Here is a 22,683-nt window from a genome sequence, read left to right as displayed (position 1 = left end):
GTCCTGGCTTAATGGGCTACAGGCCCCCCTGCCAGGCAGCCCTTGTAGAGATCAGCAGGGGACAGCGTCTCGTCTTTCAGCCTTAATGGTGGCGCTGCCCCTCACCAGGCATTATGCCTGGTGAGGGACAGCAGCACCACTAAGAGTGAAAAGGTAAGGCCACTGGAAGCCTAGGCCTTTTTCCTAAAGCCTGAAGCTCCCACGAAAGAGTGGGAGCTTCAGGCTTTAGTAAAAAAAGGCCTTGGCTTCCACCGCCACACTTTTTCTTTGATAATGGTGGTGCCGGCCCACAGGCATCTCCTGATTGAAGGGATGCCTCGCAGGGGGCGGCGCCGCCCTAATGGATTGAAGGCATTTTTTTCTGAAGCCTGAAGCTCTCGCACATGAGCGAGGGCTTCTGGCTTTAGAAAGAAAGCCTTGTCCTCTAGTAGTCTGAGCTACCAGGGGACATTAGTGAGCCCCGGCAGGGCCCTGCCTCAGAACAATATTTCTGAGCCTGCCTGTTCTTGGCCCCGGCCCACTTAAAGCCCTGAGTGCATATGGACAGAGTGCAAAGAGTTTGGTTCACATGTGAACAGAAATTGCGAGTAGCTTGGGCACTTCAACACTTCAAGGAGTTTAGGGTACACGGGGGTCGCTGGCACTGCCCTGCAGGCCAGTTAGCTGCATCACTCTTCAGCAGACATTACACACTCGCTTATCAAACAGTAAAGCCAAGCGCCTAGAGACTAATCGGCTAACACTGTGCGCTACATGAGAACAGTGATCCCTGTTGCAGCTGTATAGCGCGGTGAAGCCCGTACTTGCTAATAAATAGGGGACCCGATAAACTATGATGCTGTGTTCATTTTTATTTTAGGTCCCATTACTAATCACTGCTCGTTTTGGGCCCAGCTGCCGAGCCCTCTTGCCGTCTCTATTCCTGACCCAGGCAGACACCTCAGCTGTCAGAGCCCAGACAGGCGCCTAATTACTGCCGTTTCCCAAAACACATCCCGCCCCAGGGCTGCAAGCACCAGACACTCCTGGAAGGGGGGGCGGCCGAGGCTCCAGCAAGTGCAGGAACACCTGTGCAGCCTGCACTTCAAAGGCAGGAATTCCCTTGAAGTGCGCCTGCCAGCCTTCCCCGCCCCCTGGTTAAGAGGCATGGCGTTGACTGCTCTGCTGCCACCGTTGGAAGGATGCGGTCTGGGCGCTGGGGAGGGAGGGTCTGTGGATTATAACTGCCCTCCCCCACCCCCACCTTTGTGCACCGTTCTGTTTGATAATAAGCCCTTGTTTCATGAGAGATCTTTCTCGCATCACAGCACAGAGCCGACAGGCTGCAACTTCTGAAAAGGTTCCTCTGAGTAGCCAGGGGACTGCACTCCAGTGAAAGGACAGAGTGGCTGGGGTAGAGTCAGTCACCCATCACAGTAAAATGTTGGTCAGATTATGGCCGAGCCTGCTCATCTCGGGCTCAAACGCACTTCACCCGTCAGTATGTCCGGCTCCAACCCTGCCCGCTTTCCTGGAGAGTGGGGGTGGGAGGTGGGGGGCGAACCCTATTAGTAAAAGGTGAGCGAGGCGTGTGTTTGATCGCTGAGCCACGCATGCTATAGTGTTTAATATTTATATAGCGCACAGCACAAACTGAATGGTCTCTGGGCGCTAGATAATACGTATAATTATTGCCGAACTCAGTGGTGTTTAATTGATCGGTTCCATGTAATAATGTCCCTGCTAAAAAGTCTCCTGGCATAAAAAAGTAGCTGTTTTTTTACGGGGACATGATTACATTTAACATGCGGGGACACCCCCACTCTCCTCTGCCCCATACATATGGTCGCCATACATAATGTCGCCACAAGCTTTTCCCAGCGACATTATATATGGGGACAATATTACCTGATGCCAATTTATCAACCTCGGGAGAAGGAAGGACTGAGTCGACCCTGCCGGGATTTGAACCTGTGACTGCAAGTTTCACACCGATGTCAGGGGTGATGCGTAACTTCCTATTTTAGCTATCCGGTGCTGTAACACAAAGTAAGGACTCCTCCCCTTGCGAAGTGTGCTGAGTGGGCCTCTGTGGTTTCTGTAGCTCATATATTTATGTACTTTTATTAAAAAAAAACATTATATTTTATATACAGGGAGGATCAATGCTCTTTTGATCACCAAGGAACGCACAATAGATACGATATCAGATTTGACGGAAAGCGGGGAGCTTCTGCAATGGGGTGAGTTCGAGGGACATTGTGACCGGGTTGTGGAGGAGAGTAAGTGGAACAGCCACCGGGGACAATACATGTGAGGACCTACATAGATTAAGGGCAGCCAAATTGGACATTCTTAAGCACAGGTAGGCCGTGCGGCAGCGGGGTTAGGGATGTAACCGTGATGGAGGAAGTGCTGGAGTGGAGGCAGAGAAAGTGAGGGACAGACGTAAGTTAGAGGCGGGGGAAACATGTTAGCTAGAAGGCAGATGGGAAGTAGGCTAAGAGGGTAACTTGGAGGCGAGGAGGTGGGCTTTTAGTTTGGTTTTGTCAAATCGGTGTGGACTGTTTCTCAAATTTCCATGGGAAGAGCCTTCCATGCAAGTGGAGCAAGAGGACTGAAAGAACGGAAGCGAGAGAACGCACAGGGAGGGCGAGGTTCCATAGGAGTAGTTGATGAGGCAGAGCAGAGATTACGGAAAGGCTTGCAGAGTTGGATAGAGGAGGATTGGATAGAAACAGTGGTGCCTTGCTGTGGATAGATTTGTGAACCAGGAGAGAACATTTAAATCTTTCCCTGCATCAAGCCTGGTGATGGTACGAGGAAGAAGGTGTAAAGCGAGGGAGTACAAAGAGAGACCTCTTAGTGAAATTAATGATCTTCTCGAGAGGACAGATGCATAGTTGGGGAGACCAAAGAGGATGCTGGCAGAGTAGCCCAGTTTAGAGAAGATGGTAGTGGTTAAGAGATCTGTGGTCATGTTAAAAGGAAGGAGGTGCCTGGTTTTCCTAATATTTAGGAGGTTGAGGGGAGTCACTGTAGCAGTTTTGAGATGGGAGTAGGGAAGGTGTGCGAAGGGTCATGGATGCCAGGGTTTCTAGCTGAAGAAGAGTAGGGGCGAGTATCAGGTAGAAACTGGATAGGCAGGGGAAGAGACAAGAGTATTTGGCAGGGACGAAGTGCACCTCTGTTTTGATAGAGTTTAGCATTAGACAGTGCAAAGCCATCCAACATTTAATGGCAGAGAGACATTTGGAAATTTTGCTAGCGAGATCAGTGAAGGGTTCAGGAAAAGTCAAAAAGATTTGGGTGTCATCCACGAAAATTTGGTACGAGAACCCAAAGGAGGAAATTGTTTCCCAAACAGTAGAGGTGTAGAGTGTAAAGAGGAGAGGACCCAAGACAGAACCTTGTGCAACTCAGTGAGTTGAGCGGGATTGTTGCTTCAGGAGGCAGAAAATTGGCAAGGTGCCTGGCAGAATTCAAGCCAGGCAAGGGCTTGATTGCAAATCCCAAGAAAAAGAGTATAGGAGATCAAAGTGATCAACATGGTTAAAGGCAGCAGGCAAGTCAAGGATAGTTAGGATCGAGGATAGGTTGGAGTGCTTAGCAGAGGCTATGAAGATGTACATAGACCTTTACTAATCTAAATCTCAGAGCTCACCACTCAGTGGGCATTTGGGGGTGAATGTGTTGTGGGATTCACATGCATTGTACAGGCTACAGGGATGTCTGCAATCCCCAAAGCAGCTACCTACATGCCAACACCCCTTGCATATGGTGGCCCATTCAAGCATAATAGACACCCTCTATATATGTTTGGTACACAAACAAAAATCCAAACCTTGTACTGGCAGCACGTGTTGCTTTGCATTGCAAAACACTGGATACATTGAATTCGTTGTTTGCACCCAGCTGTTCGAAATCAGACATATCTTATCTTATCTTATCTTATTAAACATATCTTTTCAAATTACCTCTTTCATGACCCACTAAATCACTGATTCCAGGAACTGTCCCGTCTATTTCTGTTGTCTTTGTGTCCACGTTTCTGCGCCCCGAAACTCGCGAGTTAATGGCGCAATACAAATAATTAAAAAAAAAAGAAAGAAACTGGCATGGGAAAATCAGTTAACCCCCCCCCCACTCAAAAACACAGTGTGGTCTGAATGTATTTTTCCAGGGGAAGCTACTGGGAGTATACCTTCTTAGCTGATTATCATCGCACTTTGTCACTGTACTGCAGGGGGCTGCAACCTTTGACCCTAAGGAAGTCTCGGACTGCAATTCCAATCATCCTCAGCCAGCATAGTTGATGGGGAGTCATCATGGGAGTTGTAGTCCAAAACATCTGGAGAGCTGAAAGTTGCACACCCCTGCCCTACTCTAATGTACGCTTACCAGGGAGGTATAACTACATGCCCATCATCCGAACTACTCTCCAAAATGGCGATGCCACCTTCACACAGTAACACACATAAAACAGTGTCTTATCGTCTTCATTGAGATTGCGCTGCTGTTTTAGTCACTGTAAATGTATTGTATCGTTTTTAATCCAGTTTGATGATGGAACTCTCTGTCAGGTTATCAGTGTCAAGGCATTTGTTGAGTTACTTCCTGCAGCGTCAAACAGCATGTAGCAACACTTCTGCCCGCGGTTGATAATATAAGGTCATATCCCCCTAAAATTGGCAACACATAGATATCTTACTTGTCTTTTGCAGGTATTGCAGTCCTTAATGTTTAATACAGCCATTGCGTGACAATATTCTGTAAATGTTGTCTATCGATATTTCAAGATTCAGAATCATAACCTTGAGATTTATTTTTTAAAAGGCCATTACTATTTTTGACAGTAAGAGGAAAAACATGAATATAAACAGATCCTAAAAAGATCCCATCAAAGTGGTTAATTTTTATGAATACTTAGCAATTAATACTGATACCAACGCAAGTTTGATGTTCAAAAACATTATGTTAAATTTAAAAAATCGTTTTTGAAAAAAATCTTACGAAATTGAAAGATTCTTTTCGCTCTAAACAGTTGCATTTGATGATTAAATTATATGAAAATAAAAATGTTCCCACTTCTAATTTAAGGCATGCCGGCTTTTATAAAGAAAATGTCATGGTTATGATATGATATGACATGATATTTTATTTGTATCGTGCTCATACACACGTGTTTCAGAGCGCGATGAGGCACGGGAGGGGAACAAGGGAGGACAAAACAATGGATAGATCAAAGATAAGCTTTAATCGCAAAAAATGCTACAAGAGAGAAAAAATAAAACTGCAGCTACTAGGCTTGAGATGGGTATTAAAAGGATACTTCTAAAAATCGAGGTTTTAATAAAATAACCTAAAAATGCTCTTTCACAAGATTTCTATACAATGATATTGTGGACTAAACACAAGGACATTATGAACATTATAAAGAATCCTAATATAAGACTCTCACCGCAGCTACAATTTACCATCTCCTTACTGCTATTGAGACAGACTCAGCAGCTGTGCAAAGTAGGTTATTATGGGACGAGGATCTTGGCAGAAAGATAACGCAATGGGATTGGAACCAGATAAGTGCTGGACCTGTACCCTGGAAAGTAGACTTTGACTTTTATTAGATGCAACAAAGGATCATTCAATATTTATACAGGTCCCCCGAAAAATGTTTTTATGCAAACTACATCCGGATCATCGGATAATCTGTGCTGGAGCTGCAAGAAATAGATGGGATCTACTAGTCATTGTTTTGGTATTGTAGCGAAGTAAGAGATTTCTGGGAAGAGATTCTTCAGCGAATGGATCTGGTTACAGGATTTTACATTTCCCAGACAGCCAATTCCATGTACATTGGGTCTGATTCCAAAGTTGTAGGGCATGACTGATGAGAAACCAAAATGGATCTACAGGCCCTTACAATAGCAAAAAAACAGATCTGCGCTTCTGGGCACACAAATGGAAGCCGTCATCTGAAGACTGGTTACATCGTCTAGTGATTCTTCCAGCGAGAGACAGTGTTTCCTATCAAAGGCGAGATGCGATTGAGGAATACGAAGGGAAATGGGGCACATTTTATGATATTTAGGGGTGACTTGATTGGATTTAAGTGCCACTTTAGAATATGGTATTCATTCCACCTATCTTCCCTTATCTTTCCTTTCACCTCCTTCCCACTTTTACTTTTTCCCTTTCTTCTTCCCTCTAATTCTACACATACTGCCTCAATTATTTTGTTAAGTAGATTTTGTGCATTAAAAAAACATGTTAGTGCCTGTTTTATTATTGAAAACTGAATTAAAGTTTTTTTTTTTAAAGTTTGATCTCAGAAAACCATTGGACAGGGTAACATTCCTATCTCAAATTTAAAAAAGAATTATTAAAGATAATTGTTTTGACATGGGAAATTAATTAGACGAACAGTCAATTTTGGTGCACAAATGTTAAAATAATTTAGTTGCGCCACATTATGTGATACATTAGAATCGTCAATATATTTGTGAATTACCTAATAAGGAAGTTACATTAGAAGTTGGTTTAAAATTCTTAATCTAGAGGGAAGAATTATTCTTTGCTTATTTTGTTTACCAAAAGGTTTGGCAGTGGAGGTGATAAACGCACAATTAAATGTGAAATTACTGTATATTATGGCCTTCATTAAAAACAGTGTTTATGTTCCAAATTCAAATGTGCTCCTGACAGCAGATTGTATGACATTTTAAACAAGTCCATAGACACAAGATTGAATAAAGGTTCTTATATCTTTTATAGAGGAATGGGAGGGGCTTATGAAAGGACTGGCTTTGAAAAATAAAGATTTTGGCAATGAGGGTTGTAAAAATGAAATGTTTAGAAATAAATTGTTATGGAATGTGAGAATAATTATAAACATATTAAGGACTTCAAAACTTTGATTGAATACACCATTTCCCCACTTATAGAGCAAATCTTTCTTGATTTTGTCTGATCGCTGGCAGCAGGTGAAGGTGAGGGGTTTCTATCCGCTCCCTTCCCCTGATGTGTGGTGCCTTGTGGTACTCCTCACTTTCCACAAATAAATATGATGTAATGATTTCAATCCTAAACTGATGATACCCAGATTTTTGTCAAACTGCGTAATTCTGAGGACAGTTTTTGGAGAGTTGGCCTGTGTTTGGAAAAAGTAGGGAGATGGTTGTCCCAGAAATGGCTACAGCTCACCCTCAGCAAGACAGAAATAGACCTGATCAGGCCGAAACATCTTTTATCACAAGATTGAAAGCACCCACCGAAACCATGCTTTATGGGCTGCAGCTTAAATTTTGTGTCCAAAATTAAGAACATACGCTGCATATAGCAAGCTGATTTGGTATGCCAAATAAACGAGGAAGCAAAACTACAATCAGTTTGTATTCCCTACATTTGCTGCAAATGGCCCTTCCCTATGTCCCACACGACGATCATGCTACTGTGGCAGGGGACTTAATTAATTCCAAACTGGACTATGGAAATAGCTTGCTTGCTGGCATCCCCAAGAAACACACAAATGGGTTACAGAAAGCCCAGAATGCGGCCGTTTGTAAGGTGTCGAAGTCAACTCCAATTTTAGATATGCGTTGCTCCCTTCACTGGTTTTCGGTCAGCGACAGAATTGATTTTAAAGTCCTCGGTTTGATTTTTGAATTTTTGAATAACCTGGCTCCTGACTGTTTAGGAAATAAATTGATTAGATATCAACCAACTCGATCATTGCTCTCTACCGACAAATTATTGCTGGCGGTCCTCCCTTCTCGCTTCGTAGCAAGAGGAGACAACGCTTTGTTGTGTATGGGTCCAGACTATGGACTAGTCTGCCGTGGGAACCCAGGACTAAGAAAACACTCATGCAATTTCCCAAATCCCTTCAGACTTATCTTTTTAAATAATGTTTAGTATGTTTTTAGGTGGTGACTGTTCGGTTTTCGATTTCTAATTCTGAGTTCTTAGATCCACCTGCGTCTCGTTGCAGTTAAGTCTGCCCGGTCCTTGCGCATTTCAATCAAGTCAAATTAGATCAAATCAAATCTAGAACATATTTTAATTTTCCACATGGCACTATAGCCAAAATTACAGTCAAAGGAGAAATGGTTGGTTCTCAAACAACGATCCTACGAGATTGGAGCACGTGTCATTTTTGTAATGATGGATGTCGAGTTGAAACCTTGAAGCATCTAATGAACAGTTAAATGTTTTCCTTATCCCAGAACACCAATTTCGTGAATAATACAGCATTAATTAATTTTGACTTTTTTATTTTTCACCTTAATGAACTACCAGGTGAGAGGAGCATGGAAATGGATAAATAAATAAATAAAGATCAGTTGCGCCGACTTTGAAAAGTACGTGTAAAGCCACAACTGCATGTTTTTTAAATGCATGGCATTGGAGGATGAAAGGCATTTACAGCCGGGGAGGGGGATGGGGTAGGGGGATGAGGTTGGAACTCTCTGAAAACAAATTCCATCTTTACATTCAGAAGAGGGAATGGGATATTTTATAGAGGTCCAATCAATGCATTGTGCATTAGTGAACATGGATTTTTTCCCAACATTTTCAAAGAAATCTCAAGATGAATTCTTCTGATGACTTCCCCTTTTTATGCATCATTGATACTGCCCTGGTTTTTAGAAATCTGCCATCATTATAAAAATTAGCATGAAGTTGGGGTACCAGGGAACTCAGGATTAGGTCTATGGCAGAATTGAGCCTCAGGGTCTGATTCTTCGAGCCAAGACGTGCTGGCATGACTCAAGATTAACTCCATCTTGGAACCAAAGACAGCTTAACTGCTAGCATTTAGCTTTTTTTTTAAAGCGCTCACACAGCCCGTGGGCATCGAGCACTGGCGTAATAGGGGCCCCCCCGTCCCCCGCGGTGCGAGGGGGCCCGCGACCACATGTCCTGGGAGGGGGTCCCACTTGGAGGAAAAAAAGGAAAAAGAAAAACATTTTTTACATTTTTTTTATTGTTTCTTTTTGAATTCACTCTGTATTTATAAAGAAATTATTTTTGTAACAGAAATTATTTCTTTAGGATGGCAAGTGAATACAAAAATAAACTTTCTTTTTGAAGTACGTCACTACCCCCACCTCGTGACATGAAGGCCCTAGGCTGGAGGCCTCCATGTGATGGGGTGGGGGAAGCCCTATGACTTCAAAAATAAATAATTTATTTTTGAAGTCACTCTGCTTTTATAAATAAATTATTTCCGTTATGGTTCAGTGCTTAACGGAAATAATTTCTTTATGAAGTCAGAGTGACTTCAAAAGGAAACAATTTATTTTTGAAGTATTATGGCTTTCTTCAACCCCATGAAGTGTGCGTGTGTGAGTGTATGGCGAAAGAGCACACACAAATGTATGGGTGGCAGGGTATGCCTGTGTGCGTGTATGGTGAAAGGGTACACACTTAAATGTATGGGTGGCTGCCTGTATGAGTGTATGGTGAAAGGATGCACACTTAAATATATGAATGACTGGGTGTGTTTGTGTATATATGGTGTATGTTTGTGTTAAGGGGCGCAACAAAACCTACATTTCAGGGGGCTAACCCTTCAAATGTTGGAAGAGGCGCTAACTTCATGTGTGGTGGGGAGGAGCAAACTTATTTGTATGGGGGCATCTAACTGCTTTACACATTTTAATGAGACTATTCTAGTGCCGCGTCAATGATACAAGCAGTTAACTCTCTCCTTTAAGTCTGAAAGCACCCACTTAAGGACTGCTGTGAGAATGAGTGGTCTCCTGTTCCTTCTCTACCCTTCCAATCACTCCCCTGGCATGCAAGTACTAAACCCACATCACAATTTCAATTGCCTAAAATAATTTGACATTTGAATGCAGGTACTAACAGTGAAATACGGTACATTAGTAATTGCTGGGCCGGGCCCTTGTTAACAGTGAAACCCAGGTGCTGTTTAACATCTGTGTCCTTTTCTGTCTGGCAACTGCTCTGTAGGTCAGCCAGGTCAAGTCAACATAGATCACAATTTCAGTGGTTGGGGGGAGGCGGGAGTGCTGAAGCCCAGTCAGCTCAATGATGTTTCACCACTACTTGTGTTTAATGCCTTGATTACTTATTGGTAATCTTCATTACTCCTAGTCCTTTTCTTCCTCATCCCAGTACTTGTGTATGAGGCAGCATGCCTCATACACAAGTACTGGGATGAGGTAGAGGTACATGAAGGTAATGCCTGCCTTAGCTACCTGTAATCTTCATGACTCCTAGTCCCACTCTTCCTCTTACCAGTACTTACGTATGAGGCAAGAAGCCTCATACATAAGCACTGGGACAAGGAAGAGGGACATGGAGGTAATTCTGGGCCAATGAGCTGATTTTGGAGTTGGGGTATGGGATCGGATGGAGAGGCGATGTGTGGGGGCGGGGGGTGTGATTGTGCAATACATCATAATGGTCGTCCACGTCCATTCTAAGCAGGCATGATATGTGGTAATAGTGGCTAGAGAGGCAATTTGGTGCAGCCAGTCTAGTCATTCCTCAGATTGGTATGACTTTTTTTAACTAGGCATTTCTGATAAAGAAGTCCTTCTAAGTGTAACTACCAGGTTAGACTGGCATTTGGGTTCTGCCAGTCTAGCCATTTATTACTGCAGCACTGTATATCTTTCTGGGCATCTGTGATAAAATGGCATGATATGATAAGTCATATATAACGTGCCTGTACACAAGTGTTTTTACGCGCGGCACGACAAGGAAAGGAAAACAGGGAGGACACGAGAAATTATCTTACTAAGCCTTGTGTCATTCAGATCGTGCAAGTGTGAGAACGAGAAGTGCAAGGGAAAAGGGAGGGGTGGGGGAGTGCAAGGGTGAGGGGAGGGGAAAACAGGGCAGCAATGCTCTGAGTAAGTGCAGCCAGGGCAGCACGGCTCTGGGTAGTGCAAAGAGAACAAGGGACTGTAGGTTTACAGTTACAGCCCCTAACTGCGTGGTAGGACCGGAGCAGTGCATGGGTGACTGATTAAGAAAGAGCCTGGACTCAGTGAGACTTAGGGTAGCCAAGCAACCAGTTGGTACAGCAGGCAGGTAGGCCAGGTAGGTCAGCAGGGGAGGGGGAGAGAGAAAGCAGAAGAGAAGAGGAATGTTTTGAGCTGCTTCCGGAACTTCAGGTGGTCCAGCTCAAGTTTGGGAGGGGCAGGGAGGCCATTCCAGAGGGAGGTGCCTGCAGAGGAGAGAGATCTCCCCCCCTCTCTGCCTGGAGAAGCATCCTACCCGTAGGGCTTGAGAAGGAAGGTATTTTGGAAGAGAGCATTGGATGTAGTGCAGATCCCAGCCACAGAAAGCCTTGTGCACAATGCAAAGGGTCTTGAACTTGATCCTTGCAGCCAACAGGAGCCAGTGGAGAGATTTCATAGCTGGAGAGGTAGCGTCGTGGGCTTGAGGCCAATAATAAGTCTGAAAGTTAGAGAAGAAGGTAGAGATCAGGTGGGCCAAAGCGGCCAAGTAGAGGTTGAAAAACCAGGGTGAGAGGATAGAGCCCTGTGGAACGCCACAAGTAGAGAGGTGGCAGAATGAAAGGGACCAAATTGGACCTGGGAGGGATGGTCGAAGGGGAAGGAGGTCAGCCACTACAGTGCCTGATCCATGATGCCCAGGTTCTCACAGAGTCGATTGATCAGGATGAAGTGGTTGACCGTGTCGAAAGCAGAGGAAAGTTCAAGGAGGATGAGGACAGAAGGAATGCTGAAATCAAGGCTAGAGATCAGATATTCACAGGTGTTCAAGAGAGCAGTTTCCATGCCTCTGACATCTCTTAAGCCAGACTGATGGTCATGGAGACAACCAACAGATTCAGTGTGGAGAATAAGCTGGGAGATCGTCAGCTTTTTCAAGAGTATGGGAGAGGGGAAGTTCCAGTGGCAAACAAATGATTACAGAAATCGGCTAAGGCTGGAGCAAGGGTGTCAATATGATCCTTGATGGTTCTGGAGGAGCAGGGGAGCACCTGTTTCGACTACACTTCCAATAGTTGGGACTTGTCTAGAAACCTAGTCCGGTGTTCGAGAGAAAGAGGAGAAAGGAGGAGGAGAGGGAGAGATGGCCAAAGGGGGGCCGAGAGAGCAAGAGGAGATAGTGGACAGGATGTCCTGAGTTTTAGCAGAGAAGCGAGAGGCCAAAGCCGTACAGAGGGCCTGTTGAGGGAACAGGAGAGGTAGAGACTGCAACAGGATTGCTCAGTTCCTTGCAGATTTTAAAGAGTTTGGCCGTGTTGTTAGAGGCCGCAGAGACGCAGGCTTGAATGTGTGCTCTCTTCTTGATGAGTGTTATTGCTTCGACTGGCATTTTGGTGCAACCAGTCTAGGTCTGTCTAAAGGTGGCCTGGCATGCTTTATTGTAATGTTATTACGTGTCTACATTGTGCAGCCAGTTGGACATGTTTTCATTGTGGCATGGCATTTTTAATAGCAAAGCATTCATGTTCCTGTGCACTGTTGGTGACTTGCATGTATTGGATTGGCGTTACCCTACAAAACACTAGCACACACTGTGGCTTTTTAGCCAATTTTTCTCAGAAAGTTTGCAGTATATTGCATTAAACATATATTCATATCTTTCTCCTAGTGCAGTGTGCGGCATACCCCTTCAACAGCACGTTTGTGCGTATTGCACAAGTGTGGTAATCTAGGGCGGCCCAGTGTGTGGCGCGACCCGTGATTTGTTGCTGAGTTGGGGGGGGCCCTCAGCATGGCTCGCAGAGGGGCCGCCAGATCTTCTGTTACGCCACTGGCATCGAGGCGCTGTTACAGGAATTGTTCTTTTTTTTTTTTTTTAGTTGCGTACTTGTTTTTTTTTTGTTTTTTTGTCTTAGTTGCGTATTTATAACGCGTTTAAACACCCAGAGGTTTCTAAGCGCGGACCCAGGGATCAAACCTGTGTTGCTTCGTGTCGACTTGCTGCCAAGGCGCACACGTTGCCGCTAAGCTATCCTCCTGGGACATGCTATCCTCTCTCCTCCAATGCAACCCACTAATTGGTGTCTTAGCTCCCCCACGACAAAACACCCTTTTAGGGGTCCTGCCCACGCTCACTTATCTATATAGAAATATGTGAGGCGAAAGGAGTATGAAGGTCATTTTATTTGACCGTGCTTGAATGGGAGACTACAAGTACCATAATGCAAAGCAATGAGTTTTCCCTTTAAAAGCATTGCTGATAGCTAACAAGGTTTGTCATTGCCCGCGTGAGAGGGATTCCTTGCAGAATGTCCTGGGTGGCGACTGGTGGAACACCTGCCTGTTTGGAACAGAACCTGCCATCGTGAAAGAGCCGATCACCCTCTACACCCCGGGTCGATCGCTAACATCAGAGGCGCATGGACAGATCGTACGGACCGCAGCCAAAAGAGCGAAGGACTTGGAATGCGCTTCCAACTTCGCAAAGACTCGAGAAAAACTACACAACATTTAGGAAAAGACTAAAAACAAACATTTTTAAATAAGCACTGAGCTAGAAGATGACAATTAATCTGTGATGTCCTGTTATATTTGTGTAAGTTTTATATCGCGCGCTGATGCCTGCGGGCTGCGGCGCGATATAAATATATAAATAAATCAAATAAACCACAGACAACCAATCGCTCATCCTCCCAGCTCCAGAACGCGCAAAAGATGAGAGCCAGTCGCATAGTTAGATGGATATCACAACCCCCCCACTCCCTGACATCCTGCCTCTCCTTCACTCTAGCCCCCAACCCATAACTCCTTCCCCGATTTTCTGCCTCCCCCCACAGCACAACGCTCCCCCGCCCCCGACCTAAAATGCAGAAATCGCAAGCTGAACCCAGAATGCCACATCACAACAAACAGCGCTGGAAGGATGTTTAGCACAAGGCGACAGGTCGCACCCTTTGGGGTAACAGCGCTGGAAGGATGTTCAGCACAAGGCGACAGGACGCACCCTTTGGGGCAACAGCGCTGGAAGGATGTTCAGCACAAGGCGACAGGTCGCACCCTTTGGGGTAACAGCACTGGAAGGATGTTCAGCACAAGGCGACAGGTCGCACCCTTTGGGGTAACATCGCTGGAAGGATGTTCAGCACAAGGCGACAGGTCGCACCCTTTGGGGTAACATCGCTGGAAGGATGTTTAGCACAAGGTAACAGCGCTGGAAGGATGTTCAGCACAAGGCGACAGGTCGCACCCTTTGGGGTAACATCGCTGGAAGGATGTTCAGCACAAGGCGACAGGTCGCACCCTTTGGGGTAACAGCGCTGCAAGGATGTTTAGCACAAGGCGACAGCAAAGCAATGGAATAGACATGACTGGCTGGTGTTGCAGTCACACATTTGATAAAAATGAGCTCATTTTGTGCTGAAAACGTATGTCTGCATTTTGAACTAGATGACTGATGTGTTCATATGTCAAGGTTAATAGACAGAAGGAAGGGAACCCAGATGTTGTGGGAAAGGTACCTCCATGTTATCATAACGTGCACAAGCCTGTGAGTCTTGTTTCTGGAATGACATGCGACTTATAAGAAATGGGCCTCATTATGGGGCCCCGTCCAGTAAAAATGCTGGCAAAATTGTCGGTAATACCGGCACCAGCATTTTTACCAGACCGGTGAAACCTGAGTTTCGGTGGGCGCTCTGTTCTACCGGCAGGCCTGACCTGTTGGTAGATCAGGCCTGTACCGGCAAAGAAATTCCAGAATCACCGGCATCGGTACTACTGGTGCCGGTCATTCCGGCAATCCCATCCCATGGTGTCCTCGGAAAGGGAACTTACCTGCTGTCTCCGCCACCATAATATCCGGGTGATACTGCAAAATCAGGCAGCGGAGACGAAAGGGGCAGTTTCCCGGTATCCCGCCGGTAATCGGGAAACTGGAGCATACTGGAGTAAACACTTGGCTTGCCAAACAAATCCCTTTCATACGTTTCTCGTGAATAATTATTTCAACAATATACTACAGGAGTACGTCAACACAACACATTCCACCCATAGACTGTACAGGCGCCACTGGTAGAAAAGAAGTCAAGAGCAGGGGCTTATACATAGATACACATACAACACATGCATTCCATTGTAAGAACATGACATAATCAACAAGTAAAAAAAACACATGCTTATTTCTTTACAACCTCGTGTTTCAAGCATTAATCTGAATGTACAGTGCAACAGATGTTTCGGTCTACAAATAGTTGCGGGGCCTTCTTCAGGAGGGAGGGTTGTCTAGAGGATGTCTGTAAAACATGAATAGTGTCCATATACGAGCACAAACAGCTCTAGGATACACACACAAAAGTGCAATATAACGTGTAACCCTCTTGCTGCATGGGGGCTGGTTTACACACACGTTACTAGGAGTAACTCTGAGTTACTGCTGGTACTGTACTGTTTGATTCACAAAGAAGTTAGTGGTAGCCACTCTAACTTACTCCTGGCCTTTCTTTGAGGATCGGACAGTCTCTCTCCAGGAGTAAGGCAGGTGTAAGTCAGATGTGATGTCAGTGAACCCTTTGTAAATTGCACAGTGCACCTCCAGCCGTAAGTCAGGAGGAAGTCAGAGTTAGAGTGACTGCCAGTACTTTCTTTGTGAATCACATCCTTGGTTTTATTGCAACCGAACTCAACAATACTCAAGTTTACAGTCTTGGAAACAGAAACTCATTCATGTTAAAATGCCTATGACCCCGTGACTCTCAGCCTGTTTGACTGATACCTGCAGCAGGTGCATTAACTCACTAACTCTAAGGAGGAACCCTGAGCTGCAGAAAGGATAACACTGTTTATGAGGCATTTTTCTTGTTTGACGCCTTAATCTCATACAGAACCCCAGCTGCGGATACAGGGGCTGGGCTTTTAATGGGATGGGGTGTGTGGAGACGCGTCGCCCCTGAAGTTCCCTTCAGGCCACGCCGGGCACCCTGTCCAGAACTGACGTAGCGTCCGCGGGCGCCGCACGAGGTACCACTCTCCACTCTGGAACAGAGCCCTGACTCGGCCAATGCGTGCCATGGGCCAGCCGACTCCGTGATTTGACAGGCGCGGCGAATAGCTCCGTTGGTTCAGCACCTGCCAAAGGAGATGCGCGTTCAAACAGCTGGCTTGAGCTCTGTTTCAGGATGTCGTTATTCTGAGGTCGATTGTGTGAATGTCATCAAGTTCAGATACGCCCTTGGCAACACCAATCACTTAAGCGCCGAGAAGCCGGGCAGTTTCTGGTTTGCAATATACACTGGCATGACACGAACATATATTGAAAGCATCCCTGATGAAAACCGCGTTGTGTTCAAAACGGAAGTAACCCCCTTCCCCCATCTGTGAAACTCCCAGCCCTTGCCCCTGGGTGGGCTATTCCTGTCCCCTGGGGGAGGGGGCGCATAGCAGGCATGCCTGCCGTGGTGGTGAATTAAAATAGAAAGCGCTCTCACCGCCTAGCAGTAGCAGCAGCTTCATGGCTTCTCTCCCTCCTCGGTCGGTGGTCCAGCCCTTCTGTAACGCAGGAGGGGGTGGGGGAGAGAAGGAAAAACAGGTCAAGTGGGCGCACATATCAGCAGACCCAGCCTCGCCCCCTCTCCCAACCCAATTCAACCTCCCGTCATTATTTTGATCTGGTTTACATGCGTTCGTACATCACGAGGCAAACCTGAGCAAACATGCATAGCGCACAGAAACCGTCTTCTATAAACAAGGCACTAGTTCCAACGTAGGCAGAAAACGGACCTGAAAGGGATTTGACGAGGATCACACCACGAGGTCAAGTGGGGGAAGCTAGGACTAGACTCTGCTTGGCCCAGGGCCAGCGGCCTGGCAGTTTAGCCGCCGCGCCACCCGCAAAATACACACCCTGATAAAGAGGCATTTTGCCAGGTTGAACAAATCATACAGAATACTGTGTTAAGATTGCGTGCACGAGGATTGGGATCTCGGCAGGGGGCACTGAGTGTGGTGGTCACGAGGGCATCTCCCTGCGCTGGAGCCGTCCCTGGACAAGGCACCTTGCCCCCCTGACTGCAGCAAGACCCCCAGCCTGAGGGGCGGGGGAGGGCAGCTGCCCACTTGCTCTTTAACGTTTGAAGAGTTTAACAGTAGCCGCCCCCCTGTCCAGGCTGACATCAGCGCACCACAAACGCAGCCTTTGAGTATCAGATCTGCCGTGCTGTCCCAATACCCGCGGGGCTTCTGCACTGCACAGACCACCCCCTCACCCGGCGCGCACCCACCTACCTCCCTCCCTCCAGCAGCTCCCAGCTCCAGTGCCCGGTGCAGTGTGCATGCAGCTCCGGGCTCCGCTTATTCCCAGTCCAAAACTTCACGCCATTAAAAAAAAAAAAAAGTTTGGGAGGGAGGTAAGGCCCGGGCTGGAGTTCTCACACTGCAGGACTAGGGACCAGTTCTTGCTGGTACGTCAAGTTGACATCCAATAGAAAACCTGGAAAGTTTTTTTAGGGGCTGGGGGGTGGGGGGTGGGGGTTTGCAGGGGTGAGTGATTCGGGTACAATCGTGAGCACTGCGGAATATAGGGGTGTAGGGTAGCCTGAATGGAATTCTTTAATCCGGCCCCATATCGCCCGAGAGATCCCGCTGCCGCCAGTTCTGCGTGCCATGCAGAAGGCGGCCTGCCCCCCCCCCCCCCCGGGGCTTGGCACTATACCTGTACCGTGCTCATACAGAGTGCCCTTTCATTGCCCCATGTCCGGGCTGAGTGTTGAATCCAGTCCGGGATTTCTAAATGGCTTTCTTATGGAAGGACTAAGCACCCACGGAGAGAGACCTAAATAACGCAGGTTTGACTATTGGCTTAACCAGCTCAGCCTTTCATCCTTCTGGGGTTGATAACATGAGTTGCAACTAGGGGAGATTGTAATAACGTGGATATCGTAAATTTCCGCACCCAATTGCGTTTTCCGTGCGTTATATGAGCCATCTTTTAAACTGCGCCCTTGGCCGCCTCTCACGGGGGGGGGGGATGCGAGAGGTTACGTGCGGCGGGAACAAAGTGACTTTCCACTGCCAGCAAACCCAATCCACCCACAGAGCGGCGCGAAGTGTGTTTTTGCTCTGTACACAGGTTCCATAAAGGTACCCAGGGCTTGAGGGGCAATTTGGGTAATTCCATGCACAATACAATGGATCCAAGGGTACGCTGGTTATGAAAAGTGGGAATAAAGCCCCACCTTAACCTCGAACATTTTCTGGGAAGGCTTTGTCTAGTGCACTGAAATGTATAGCTCAGCCATGTAAGTGCTTTCCTTATTTATTTATTTATTTATTTATCACATTTGTAAAGCGCCTTAGCCCGGGGGCATCAGGGCGCTGTTATTGAAACCGGTTACACATGAAGCTTGGACATTAGTGTTTAACGCTTACTTTCACATTGCTGCCATACATGCTTATTTTTATTGATCTATTTTTTGCATTTTTAAAGCGCTCACACAGCCCGGGGGCATCGAGGCACTGTTACTGGAATATGTCTCTTAGTTGCATATTTATAATGCGCTTAATACCCAATATTTTCTAAGTGCGGACCCAGGGATCGTACCCATGCTGCTTCGAGTCGTCGTGTTTCCAAGGCGAGCATGTTGCCCCTGAGCTATCCTCCCGAGACAATATAATAATATTACTGCGACTTGCACTACACATAACCAGTGAATGTTCCACTGATAACGGCCATCGGGGTCCACACACAGCCACAACCATAGCCCCCTCTTCCCTTGTGTCTTGCCCTCAAAACGTATTGGCATTATTTTCCCTACCACTTTCTTACCACTGTGCCCACTCGCGCCTATTCCAGCATATTCTACCCTCAGGGCAAGGTCTGGTAACATGCTGGTGGCGCCACAATACACCTAATTGTTCGGGCAAGGTTCAGACACCGTGAGACCACTGTGGGCGTGAAAGACGCAGTACAAATGCTGTATAACATAATGTAACATAATGTGGTAAACTAAGCCTCCTTCCCAAATCAGGAACACCAGAAGGTAAGTAGGTTTATTCTCTTTAATGTAAAGTAGTGAAAGCACTGGGACATCCATCCAGCCCAGCACATTAGGTCCAACTGACACCAGTAGAACCCAGCACACCAAACATCCATCAGCACTCCAGTTAGAATGTCAGTGACATCACCACACCAACACTCCGCATAGAATGTCAGTGACATCACCACACCATCACAACACACATAGCCATAATCAGGGCCCAGCACAGATTATGACACATCTCCCTCCCTTCCACTGACACCACACTACAACCATAGTGGAGACCAATCACACATGCAATATTACAAGAAAAGTTACAAATAAATAACTCATTCCAGCTCAAAAACCCTTCTCAACTCCCACTGAGCCAAACCGCTGCACCACAACATCTAACCAAGATTTTAAATGGAAAACACAAAAACTAAACTCAAACCACAGGCTCTCCCCCAAGGCCCGAACCCCACTCAGCTATAAACCTGCTGAAGGAAAACAACAGTGGAAGAAACAAACAACACATCCTTCCCCGGAGGAGACCACACACACCACAACCAAAACTAACTCACTCCCTTACTAATCCCCACACAGACATGTGGCCACCATGTCTATGTCCAACTCCAAAAACTCCAACCAAAACTTTGATCCTACCACCAAACCTCATACCAACACACTATCCCCATAACTTTACCCAAACAGCACCTCACTGCCCCTTAAAGTGACCCGACAGCTCCTCACTGCCCCTTAATGGTCAGCACCTCACTGCCCCTTAAAACCATAAGACAGCACCTCACTGCCCCTTACAATAACCAGACAGCACCCCACTGCCCCCTAAAATGACCAGACAGCACCCCACTGCCTCTTAAAACCCCAGATGGCACCTCACTGCCCCTTAATGGTCAGCACCTCACTGCCCCTTAAAACCACCAGACAGCACCTCACTGCCCCTTAAAATGACCAGGCAGCACCTCACTGCCCACCAGACAGCACCTCACTGCCATTAACTCACCACAGACAGCACCTCACTGCCCCTTAAAGCACCAGACAGCACCTCACTGCCCCATACAACCACTGACGGCAACCCAAAAGTATGACCAGGGGACATGCCCCTACGAACAAACATAAAACATCATAGGACAACACATAAAACCCTACAATAACCACTCAAATACAGTCAATGGCGCCAAAGTTCCTGCGTCAACCCCAACATGTCCATGAAATGCAAAGCAACAAAATGCAAAACCAGAACATATGACATGGCGCTAAAGTCCTCTGCGCCAACATGTCCACACAATGCAAGGCAAATAAATGCAGGGCGCAGGGCAAGTAAAAATGACAAAATGACATGGCGTCAAAGTCCCTGCGCCATCCCCCCACCCACATGTCCATATCCACCAACCTGTAAATGAACACATTGTTAAAACACATTGTAACTGCCCATGGACCCCAACCCACGAGTCCATACTGCAAACCCATAGAAATGTCCCAAACAGCAGGCCACCACATAAACACACCAGAAGTACATAAGCAGGCCTTAAACTCCTAACATTTACCCAGGACCAGACCCATGCATTTACTAACCCCGAGGTCACCACACAAACACACCAGAAGTACATAAGCAGGATTAAACTCCTAACATTTACCCAGGACCAGACCCATGCATTTACTAACCCCGAGGCCACCACATAAACACACCAGAAGTACATAAGCAGGCCTTAAACTCCTAACATTTACCCAGGACCAGACCCATGCATTTACTAACCCCGAGGTCACCACACAAACACACCAGAAGTACATAAGCAGGCCTTAAACTCCTAACATTTACCCAGGACCAGACCCATGCATTTACTAACCCCGAGGCCACCACATAAACACAACAGAAGTACATAAGCAGGCCTTAAACTCCTAACATTTACCCAGGACCAGACCCATGCATTTACTAACCCCGAGGCCACCACACAAACACAACAGAAGTACATAAGCAGGCCTTAAACTCCTAACATTTACCCAGGACCAGACCCATGCATTTACTAACCCCGAGGCCACCACACAAACACAACAGAAGTACATAAGCAGGCCTTAAACTCCTAACATTTGCCCAGGACCAGACCCATGCATTTACTAACCCTGAGGCCACTACATATACACTTACACAACAGCATTATAACAACAACGGCCTCCCCCATCGCCTATCTCAGATTAGACCTCCAACTCCTTGAACGCTGTCATCCTTGAAAGACCCCACCAGTCAGGATCGAGCTCCCGCATCTGTCCTGCAAGACCGCAGCACCTTTCGCAACAACTTTGATGCTGGGACACTCTCCTGGAGCACATGCAACCAATGTCCTCCACCCATACAGCATCTCCATGCTTTTCCTCCGACCCAAAAAACATTCTGTTCATATTAATGTGCACTCCTTGACGATGCCAAAAATCCACTTTGCTACATCCACCGGCACTTGCAATGGGCCCAGCTAACGTAGCGTATGACCCATGTAGCTGCAAAACCACACTGGAAGTACACATTTTCCATTTCTGACCTAATACGTGCAGCTGCACGTATCCTGGGCCTCCGATACGTACCCAAGGAACGTTGCGTTTCATCTGGGCACGCGTCTCCATGGCACCCGCGACGCGCGGCAATAGAACGGCGTCGAAATGAGAAGGACCACGCTCAACATCAATGCTGCATTCCAGCATGCCATGCTGGAACGTCCCCTCAACTGCTGTCGACATCATCAGAAGGGCTCCTGGTAGCGTAATGGTAACATCGTTGACTGGCCCGAATACACAGTCAACCTCCGTGCTTGCAGTCCCTCCAAGCACGAAGACCTGCTCAGCCAGGCGCATCCCTATGCCTTTAACCGCTCCACCAGCCCGCAGAACACTGTGCACAATCGCATCACCGCTCATATCCAGAGCGGGACTGTATGACGCCAAAAAGTTCACGTCCTCACCGAGCCACCCGAAACCACAAACCGTTGCTGTTCCCGGATCGCAGGGAGACACATCACTCATGGGTGTCGGTGCGGCTGCTTGCCGACTTGCAGCCTGCTCCCTTTGAGTCAGCTGGACTCAATTCCGCGCCTCCAGCCATCCTTTTCAACTGGACCCGTGTCCTGAGACTACAGCTTGACCCATCTCTTCTGGGTCACTGTTCTGGACCTTGACACAGACCACCACTGTACCTGCGCCTGCCAGGCTTGCATGGTAATATGTGCCGTAACCACCGACCGCCTGAACACTGGACACTGAGGATCCACCCTGGACCCTAACCTGGACCTCCACTGCACCGCCCAGCCTGTAGGTGCTTCCTGACTGGTGGATATCTCCCTGGAAGGCAGCGCTTCTCACCAGCTGCCCCTTCTCAGCAGCAAAGGAACCATCCTCGTCGCCAGTGACATAAACTAAGCCTCCTTCCCAAATCAGGAACACCAGAAGGTAAGTAGTTTACACATAGGTTTATTCTCTTAGATGTAAAGTAGAGAAAGCACTGGGACATCCATCCAGCCCAGCACATTAGGTCCAACTGACACCAGTAGAAACCAGCACACCAAACATCCATCAACACTCTACATAGAATGTCAGTGACATCACCCCACCAACACTCCACATAGAATGTCAGTGACTTCACCACACCATCTTAACACACATAGGGCCTCATTACGACCCAGTCGGTAAGGGGTTTACGGCAGCGTAAACAGCGCCGACCCTTACCGCCTGATTCCGAGGTCCCTTAGCGCCAT

The 22,683-nt window shown here is 46.9% G+C and overlaps 1 protein-coding gene across 1 annotated transcript in view; it reads right to left on the bottom strand.

Annotated features, from left to right (window-relative positions):
- Positions 1-17,293, bottom strand: part of LOC138566226 (laminin subunit beta-2-like) — a 594,957-nt gene extending 577,664 nt beyond the window's left edge. Inside the window, exons 1-2 of the mRNA XM_069643287.1 lie at positions 17,193-17,293; positions 16,397-16,457 (exon numbers count right to left, since the gene is read on the bottom strand). Of these exons, the coding sequence (XP_069499388.1) occupies positions 16,397-16,421 (25 nt within the window). The 5' untranslated portion in view covers positions 16,422-16,457; positions 17,193-17,293. The remainder of the gene's footprint in view (positions 1-16,396; positions 16,458-17,192) is intronic.
- Positions 17,294-22,683: the final 5,390 nt, after the last annotated feature.

The sequence above is a fragment of the Ambystoma mexicanum genome, chromosome 2p (genome assembly GCF_040938575.1).
Source record: "Ambystoma mexicanum isolate Mex_15411 chromosome 2p, UKY_AmexF1_1, whole genome shotgun sequence".
NCBI lineage: Eukaryota > Metazoa > Chordata > Amphibia > Caudata > Ambystomatidae > Ambystoma > Ambystoma mexicanum.
The sequence above is the reverse complement of the archived record's forward strand: the minus strand, read 5'-3'. Positions and strand labels throughout refer to the sequence as shown.